Source organism: Sprattus sprattus (assembly GCF_963457725.1).
Source record: "Sprattus sprattus genome assembly, chromosome: 3".
Lineage (NCBI taxonomy): Eukaryota > Metazoa > Chordata > Actinopteri > Clupeiformes > Clupeidae > Sprattus > Sprattus sprattus.
Genome location: NC_137922.1, coordinates 9072103 through 9082102, shown reverse-complemented (window position 1 = coordinate 9082102; position 10000 = coordinate 9072103). Strand labels below are relative to the sequence as shown.

General features: G+C 45.0%; 1 protein-coding gene across 1 annotated transcript in view; it reads left to right on the top strand.

Moving 5' to 3' along the window:
* The window catches only part of gulp1b (GULP PTB domain containing engulfment adaptor 1b), a gene marked incomplete at both ends in the record, with an annotated part of 38486 nt that overhangs the window by 15589 nt on the left and 12897 nt on the right, over positions 1-10000 (top strand). The window contains one exon of the mRNA XM_080834706.1: positions 6588-6662. Coding sequence (XP_080690832.1) covers positions 6588-6662 — 75 coding nt within the window. The remainder of the gene's footprint in view (positions 1-6587; positions 6663-10000) is intronic.

Genomic DNA, 10000 nt, shown 5'->3' with positions numbered 1-10000 from the left:
CCTAGCAGAGATAGCGTCAAGAAAAATGAGTTGGTGTATTGTGACCTTGGAGCAAGAGTAGAAAGCTTATTTCCCCACAAGTTTAAAGAAGTACAAATTGGTGTTTGATTGGATTGTCCTTGGCTGCTGAAGTAGGAGTCCTCTTTTTTTGCATACTCTAGTTTTTGCCCAGGGAGAAAAACACTCCTTAGAAATCAATTCTCGACAGTAAAATATGGGCACATTATAAGTGACTTGGACAGGCAGTGCATTTGGCCAAAGTAAAGTCCTTATCATGCAGAAACAGCCATGCAGATTAGAGGCAAATTATTATATGGGATTTAAGACTGAAACGAGTGCTTGGAATCGCTCCCCAAGATTTATGAACCTACTTCGTTATTCTAAAGTGCTTTGTCTTGTCGGAGCCATGAGGTATACCACAAAGCATGTACCGCAAAGAAACAGAAAGGGGTTGGGGGAGGCTGGCACAGCATTACACGCGTGTCCAACCATGACACCCGCGCACGCGCCTGTGTGCGCTCCGAAGCAACTCCACTGGTTTATTCATCTGCTGGGGGTTTACACCATAGACATGGTTTACACAGCTCGCTCCATCATGGCGATGTGAGCCCTTCATTAGCTCGACCCGGGGTAAGCGGGGCGAAGAGATGTAGAGACGTAGAATGAGACGGGCTCGGGTCTCGGTAAACGTGCTGATGTTGTTCTCCCAACTGACTTCATTAATCTACACAGCCCAGGCCGTGAAGCAAGATGGAAAAAAAATGTAACGTGACAAAGAACACATTATGAATCTTGTAGTGGCGAAAGAAAGCACTCTGGGTATTGACTCTGTTTGGGTGCGGGACAGAAACTGGACCGGTTTTTTGTCTATAGTCCTGTCTATAGGTTGTTGACATATGTTCATGTGGAATTATATGCCCAGATGTCATAGCCTAGAAGTAGTAGTTGCGGTAAAAGTACCTGTTCTACTTACTGTTCTACTTATTTTTGAGTATAGATTTGGGATTTACATAACGATAGGCCTACTCCTTTGAAGATAAATCAATTAATAAAATAACGCACGATATCACCATCAGATGTTGATATTTGTTTCTTGGTTTTTGATGTTGATGATGTTTGTTTTTTGTTGTTAAAAAGCATCGCTTAAGATTACCTAAGGAAACAGATCTAAGGATACGGAGTGTTCTTTTTAAGCCTGTTTTCCACCCCCTTAAACCTCAATCCCCAGACCCACGTGCAGCTACTTCATTATTGGCACACTTCCACATTCAAGGTTGATTTCTGCAAGCCGATCCCATCAGTGCCTTCCTTAACTAGGCATGTAATGAGATTTCATGCCCCATAAAGCACGTCTAACAGCAAGCTTCCCTCTTTGCGAAAACCCCAATTTTTCCTCTTTGCAATGAGGATACATAATGTATGTCCATTTTGAAGAAGGAGTGGAGAAGGGTGTGTGTGCGGGGTGGTAGTTAATTCAAATATCTGATGTGTAGAAATAAGCATTGGCATGGAGTGTGGGAGTGCCAGTGGTCAACACACTCCCTGTGGCATTCAAGGGCCAAAAACGAGTTATGACTTCCTTCACGCCAACTTCCCTTGGTCATTTTCTTTTTCACGGGTACGATGTGTGCTAAAGCAGATGGCATCTCGCTCTGGGACGGATGAGGCCCAGATCTGGCCCAGGCACCTGTTGTAATCCGGCGGGCTTTGCCTCATTTTCTCGAGTACCTCATGCGTGCGGCACACTGCGGTGCATGCATCCTGATATGATGCTTGCGATCAGGTCAAGTGAGCGTGGCTGTCTGGATTACAGCAATTTCCCTAGCGTCAGAGAGAGAAAGCAAGAGAGAGAGAGAAAGCAAAAGAGAGATAGAGAGAGAGAGTGAAAGCAAAAGAGAGATAGAGAGATTCAGGAAAGCTTCACTCATGTTTCATCTCATTTGGTGAGATCTAGCAGATTTGAGGTTGTCTCACTCTTGACATGTGTTTGATTCTGACTTGTGCACTAGCAGAAACGAGGTGGATGCTGGGTTTTTTCTCTCTTTTTCTTTTGGTCCTTCATTTATGTAACTTTCCTTGTCAGTCAAGGACAGCCTCCTTACTTTTATCTACTCTCAATCATGCCTTTTCTCTCTATAGGTCTCTGTGTTCATTCTACATGTTTCATGGTTAGGGTCCACTCCCACAATGTTTGTCTTCTGGCTTCCTGCAGACAGCTTGATGTAGTGCCTCAGCTCTACATATGGCAACTATTAACACAGAGAATGAGATAAGTTAGAAGAGACAGATTCCTTGAATTCAGATCAGTAGAAAACTGATCTATGTCAGTCCAAATGTACACACTTGCTCATAGTGTGTAGATGAACCACTAGAATCTATCCCCATCCAGGTACATCAAGTGAGGGTTCAAAAAACACAGAGATATCCAACTATCTGGATTGAGGAATATGCATGCACCAACACCATATTAAAAAGATACCATGGGAAATGTGCTCAATGGGTAAAGCCCTTGTAACAACAATATGCTTGCAGAGCAAACACTCATATTCCTCCTCATATTCTCTCAGTCTTCTCCACTGCCACAGTAAGCCTTGTTGCTAGTGTCTTCTCCAAACTGTAAATGAACCAGCAGCGAATGAAGGGAAATCATATGGCCCGTGTGATTGCTTGGGGACCCCAGTATATTGAGTGGCTTTTAACTGTCGATGCGCACAATAACAGTAGGGCTGGTGAATGAAATTAATTAAGCCTCTGTGTTTACTGACATGCCCTTGCATGAAACCAAGCATCGATTTTCTTTTTCTTTATTTATTTTCATTTCCACAGCTCTCCCACATAGCCTACTGAACCACACATGCCATTTTTCAAGGGTGACGAACGGCCGTGTGCCCTGCCAGCTCCCTTCGAAGTTCTCACTGACCTCCTGCTTGACTTATTTTACCGAATATATAGCTGACCTGCCACACCTGTCAGTTTTTTAATAAGCTATCCATCACCAGTTCATACATAACTCTAATCTGCCCTCCTGCCTGTTTAAAAAACGATGGAGTGGGTTAAGTTGTGCATCTGTCAGGACTTTAGTAACTCTAGTCATTGTGGTCGGCTCGGGCTTTGATGGAAACCCAGCGGTTGGCATTAAATCCAAAGTCCAGCTTTAAGGCCTGTCGCAGTCTTGCTGAGCTTATCCCCCCCCCCCCCCCCCCCCCCACCCCTGCCTCTGCTGCGGCTATCCCAACCAGGGATGCGCTGTATCAATCGCTGTTCTCTTACCTGTGTTCAACTTTTTTCGTTTCAATTTTAGTTTTTGTTAGGTTTTTTTTTTTTTTTTGCAAATCTGTGTGAAGAGAATAAGCCACTACGTTCTTTCCGGCTCAGTTGTCACAGCATTTGACTCCTTCTGGCAATCTCTGCCTCGGCTATATGGTATGACTCAAATAGACATGAGGTTACAGAGAGGGGTTACAGAGAGAAGTTTAAGGGAACAAGAGCTCTGAAGAGGTTGACAAGTGCACTTTTTTTCTACTGTTCATTATGTTCCTCACCATCTTTTGAAAGCTCAACTTTGAGAAGGGTAGGAGGAAGGGAGAGAGAGGGAGAGGGAGCGAGAGAGAGAGAGAGAGAGAGAGAGAGAGAGAGAGAGGCTGCTCGTTGCTCGTTGGATAAGAGTAGCCTAAGATAAATCTCTGTACAGGCTCCTTTTTTCTGGAACGTTAAAGCATACCGGTGGAAGCGTCAACCGAAATGATGGAATGAAACAGCTCAGCAATCGAAATGCTAAATGAACTTGGGTGGGAGAAATTGTGTTTCTGTCGATTGCATTAAAAAATTGTCCACTCACTAACGGACAGGGCACTCCATATTCTGCTCCTTTGGGCATGACGGTCTGACTTGGCTCTTGTAATCCGCAGGGAAGGCGAAAGCCAACACTGCTCCAATTTAAATTCCAGCCACAGCGCTTCGATTGGATCTGTTTCCTGTAATGAAAGATGATTTAAATAAGATTGGTTCCTGTGGTAGTGTGTGTGTGTGTGTGTGTGTGTGTGTGTGTGTGTGTGTGTGTGTGTATGTGTGTGTGTGTGTGTGTGTGTTAGAGAGAGTCTTTAAACTTGAAATGGCCTCAACAAGACTGTTTTTAAAGTTTGTTCAATTAGGTATTTCCTCCACATTTAAAATGCAATTAAACATTTAAACATACATTACTCTTTGGCCACATCGGCCCCATTTGTCACGAGTTGGCTGCATTGGAAAACAACTTTGCCCAATCTTAACACACCTTCTCTGGTGAAAGGAATATTTGGCACTCTGAAGTTATTAGGAAGTGGTATAAGGCCTGTTAGGACACCAGTTAATGTGTGAGGGATGGCTTAAGTGGATTTTAATGGGCTCTAATGGACTGGAAGCGCTCTGGGCTGTCAATAGCAGCTATCTTCCTGAATTGAAGACATTGATTTCCTTTGAATAATGAAAGGCTGTAGTCTTTTTGTGTGAGTGTGTGTGTTGGCTCGTAACTGTAGGATAAATGTGTTGAATGATGAACCATCATGTCTGTCTTTAGTCAGCAGCAGCACTAGAAGATGTTTTAAAATGCCAGACGGATGGCTCTCTTCTAAATGTATGGGTTCGACAGGAAGGCCACTCACGATTGTCTCTGTTAAAGTGCAAGGAAATGTGAAGTTTTGCGTCAGAAAAAAATAGCGCCTTCCATACATTTTACAGACTGCTTTATTCATTAACATCACTGTGATGGATTAGCATTTAACAGCATTTAACCAAGACATTTAACAGCTATTAAACAAGAAGACCATAAGTGCAAGACTAAATGTTTCTGTCTGTTTATGATAGACATTTCTGTATGTGCAGGTTACCTTGGGTCACAGTAAATGTGCTAAAAGGCTGGAGATAATTCTATCAAAGAAGTGCTTCAGTACATGTGCGGCCATTTCTTTATGGACTCACTGCATGCTAATGTGGAAATTCGATTTTCCAGTTTGCATAAAAGAAAAACATAATTTTTTTCTTTTTAATTGTTAAAGACCTTCAGGAAATTGCCATAAATAGAGAGCTTATATACTGAAAAAAATATTAGTTATTCCTGGTTTTCTGCCTTCAGAAGGAAGCCCTGACACGTCATGCCTAAGATGGAGATGGCTTCTGTCCAGTCAGATGTAATAACGTGAACCCAGTGTCCTTGAGATTTAAATAAGCTCCTCATGAAAGACTTTCCCCTTGGTCTGGCTTAGTGTTTTGCAATCTCTTCTATGTTTCAGAGCAATGCTCTCAGGAATGAAATGACTGTGTCAGTTCTGGAAGGCAAGGATTCCTTAAGATTGTGTGAGAAAGGGTCTGTGTGTAGACCAGACAGCCAGGCAGCAAAGTCCCATCAACACAGACGAGGCATTCAAATCTCTGTCTCTATCTTTCTGTCTGTCTATTTATCTCTTTTTCCTTTTTTCCTCCTCTCTTACTCTCTTTCTCTCTCCCTCTTATCACTCTCTTTCTCTCTCTGTATGTGTTTTTATCTTTCTCCCTCAGTCTCTTTTCTCCCTCTGTCTCTCTCTCTCCCTATCAAGCAGTGCTTATATTGCCTTTCAGTTTCCATTCCCCCTGGCTGCGCCTCAGACTGACTTGCTGAAGTGCCTCAGTGAGAGGGGCGAGCTCTGCCCCGGGTCTTGCCCCCCTCCTCACCCCGAGAGTGCCTTCCTGTCTGATGAGGGCTGGCGTGAGCTGGTGAGGACTGGCGTGGAATGGCGTGGCACGGTCTGGCACCGGAGGTTGGGGCTTCGCTGAGCCGTGACAGAAGGGAAGGCTGACAATCTTCTGATGCACACTGAATCAACAGATGCCAAAAGAAGGAGATGGGGATAAGCCCTTATTTCCCTTCTTATTTCCCTTCTCGTCCTCGTCCTTTCTTTGCACCTCTCTATCTCCCTTTTTCTGTCCTGTGTCTCTCTCTATCCCACATTCTCTGTGTTCTTTTCTATATTCTTCTTTCTCTGTCTCTGCTTCTTTTTTTTACCTCTGTCTATTTCTCTTGCTTTTCCTCTACCTCTCTATATCCCTCATTCTCTCTCTACCCCTCTGTTTACCTCTCTATCCCTTTTTCTCTTTCACAAAGAGCTTCAGTGCAGGAGTAGCCTAGCTCAGACCCCCATTAGAGGCGATTTGTTTATTGGTTCACTGTCTTTGGTGTTGCGGCGCAGGGCCGGTGTAATTTGCTGAAAGCCAGGCTTCTAAAACAAAGAGTCATTGTGGAAGAGTGTGGCAGCAGGCCAGCACAGAGATGCATGTGCGCCGTATTTTGATCTCACGTCAAGAGCTCGTCGCCTCTGAGCGCTCCCTGAGCTAATGGGCGGATAAGCTGCGGAGGAAAGTCTCCAGAGTGCGTGTGCAGAGCGCCACGTCACGGTGATATTTGGATCAACTTTTCTTTTTTTTTCTGTACGTGTGCTCGTACCGGGCCCAGCCCGTTCTGCTGCGCCTTGAAAGCGTTGACGAATGAAAAGGAACCATTTAAACTGCTGAACTCGTCTGCCTGAAATGTAATTGTGAAGGGATGTGTCATTTTTAAGTCTTTGTTTTTCTTGCAGGCAGAGCTGCATCAGATCGCCTGGAGACACCCCACAGAACCTACAGCATGAACCGAGCCTTCAGCCGGAAGAAAGGTACAACATCATCATCTGAACTAGGTGCTGCTGTAGTATGCTTTGATCTGGTTCCTTCACCCCAGGATTGCATATGACAAGCAACTGTTCCATGTATATGTTTATTAGCGAGACGGTTAGGTATCTGGAGAACTCAATGATATTGTGTCTTCACAATTTGAATACAGGCACTAAATAAAAGCAGTTTCTAAAAAATCAGTCACTGGATTAACTGTGGGAAAAAGAGATCCAAACTGCTCACAACTTTATATCCAATAACCAATCAAACCACATTCACTTATATACACACACATTCGCCAAATTTATACAGAAGCTGGCTTTTAATCAGCGTTTTGGCGATTGCCTTCATCCAGCAAAATAGGGAGCGCATTTTCTCACAAAATCACTAATGAGAGTAAAAGCACACACACTCTCATATACATAAACAACACACGCCCCACACACACACACACACACACACACACACACACACACACACACACACACACACACATACCCAGATACAGACACACTGACGCGCCCAACACAGAGAGTGATATACACATGACAACCACAGTCACACACAAACACACGTTCATACAGAACACATGCAAACATGCATAACACACACCCGATCCAGATCCAGTGTCAGAGTCACCAAACACAGATACAGACACACTAACTCAAACACACTCACATACACATACACACACACACACACACTCACACAGTGACGGGGCATTTCCATTTCAAGCCCTCCATCCGTGCATAACGCAATTAAAACCACAGCCAGAGAAAAGTGGGCAGCTCTGGTGGCGGCAATCAGAAAACGTTGTCATCATCGTCATCTTCATCGTCGTCGTGGTTACAGGGCCTCAGGTTTACGTCCACATGCCTACCACCATTGGGAGCGGGTGAATGAGAGAGAATGGCTTGCCTTCCAGGGCTCTCATGTTTAATGGATGTTGGTGACAGGCATGCCTCCGGACCCACTGCCTCTGTCGTGGTCGGCGGTTCTGGCGCGGTTTATCTCTCCTAGCAGGCAGCCACTATAGTGGGTTGGTTTGAATATTTCATGCCGTGCTGTTGGGTCTCTCGCTCTCTCTTTCCCTCTCTCTCTCTCTCTCTCTCCCTCTCTCTCTCTCTCTCTCTCTCTCTCTCTCTCCCCCTCTCTCTCTCCCTCTCTCTCTTTCTCTCCCTCTCACTATCTCTCTCTCTATCCCTCTCTCTGTGGCTCTCCCTCTCTCTCTCCCTCTCTTCCTCTTCCTTGTGTGTGTGTGAACGAAGGCACTCTTATTTTCGTTCCTTCTCACAGGCGGTTCAAGAGAAGAGATAATGAAGTTTGAAGGCGGGTTGCTGTTGTGCATGGGGGAGGTTTGGAGAAGCTTGTTTCATTCCCAGTTTTCAGTCTTTCATTCTTCCTTTTACGCCTCTTCACATGCCAATAGAAATACATGTTCGACAGGATTACCCTCCACTGGCACTGACAATGATATTTAATGACAACGAGAATTTGCATTCGCTAAATGCTGAGGAGTACAGCAATTAAAATCCTCTGTCTCTTAAGTACCACAAGTATAACTACGGATGGAACTAAATATAAGTTTAAAAGGGGGGATCATTTAGATGAGTTTCAATGACTTCCAATTCATTTATATGTGCGTGCAATCTTTTCTTGCTGAGAGAATGCCATTTCAGAGTTAGTTCTTGTGAACCACCTCACTAAACTCATGAACCACCAACTAGAAATCCAGGCAGATTGGGCTGCACCCAAAGAGCCGAAAAACGTATCTGAAGTCTCTAATTTAGATGAATGGTGGCACGCCAGCTGGTATTGGCCCAACATGCGAGAGAAACCCCGTCTGTCTCTCCTCAGTGTCAAAGCAGAGACAACACCCCTGACAGTTATGGCCGACGGGAAAATGGCTCGCTGGCCAAAAAGTCTTAATGGCTTTTAACATGGGTATTATTTGTGGTACAGTCAGATCCGTCATCCACCTGAGACAAGGGCAACTTTAATCTTATCCTTAATGTCCCCTATTTGTATTGCTAATATAGGAGCAGTAGATAAGCCTGCTGAAGTGGAAAATTAAATAGTCAGGCAGCTGAGGAGTATTTTGCCCGACATGGCGGTGAAAGATATAAAAGCAAGCCACGTGTCCTGAATGGCATTAAGCTTAAATGCCTGAAATAGTCCAAAGAAACAGAACAAAAAGAGTCATGTCATCCCAAAATGGTGGCTAGAAATTGCTTGTAGAAAGTACTTTTCTGTGTGGGCTGTTGTTATTTGAATCAAGGCCTGAGCAATATTGAGTGGGGTGAAAGCAGGAGTGTGTGGGTGTGTGGAGCACAAAAGCCTTGTCAAGTGGCTGGCAATCAGACAACATTCATCCAAAAAGCACAGGAGGTACTTGGGCCTGAATCTTTTCCCCAACGCCTCAGCCACCAAAAAAAAATATTCTACCACCAATTAGGCTTTTTCTGCTGCCTGCCACATTCATTCATTATTTCACGTAGCCCCTGCCATGCAAGTGAAAAAAGTACAAACCCTTAAGGTTACGGAGGTCGTGACCACGATCAGGGCACATCCGTCTAAACTGATCTCTTAATGCATCCACACACTGGATCACGGCTGTCACCCTGCATCGCACTTGTGTTTCATCTCTCCACCTCCGAGATCCGACGCCTCCTCTCACTCTCTGACCTTTTGCTTGCTTCCACCCCCCCCCCACACACACTTCCTCCACCCACTCATTGAGGGGAGGCAGGCACCCTGGCACACCGTGACCTTTTCTTCAGCAGCATCAACCCAGCAGTGAAAGTGCTGCCATCTCCTACAATCAGGGTCTTCAACCCATTTCCTGTAAAGGGTTGCAAATGGACTGCATTTGTGTGTGTGTGTGTGTGTGAGTGTGTGTGTGTGGGGGGGGGGGGGGGGGGTGGGGGGGGGGGGGGGGCATGGGTGATGTTCCAGGCAGCCTCTAAATCAAAGTCTAATTAAGACTTTTAGTGGGCTTCACTCGCTTTAACGACAAGCAGTCGTTGGTCCATATAGCCAATTCTTAGTCCTACCTGCCAGGGTTCATCAAGAAGCTGGCAGTAGTCACCCAGAAGCGGACACAGCCAACTGTAGATGTTTAAAAAAAACCATATTCGTCAACAGTAAGTGTTGTCATGTTTTCTTGTTTTCTTGTTTATTTTGGGTTAGTTCTGAGGCGACAGGCCATGGCTAATGCTCCAGACAGCTGTCAAGCTTGGGCCAGGGTATTAAGGGGAAGGGCTCTTTGCGTGAAGGTGACAGGTAGAATGTGACAGGACACACCATTCTATTGGCGTCATGACTTGCGACTCTGCCAGAC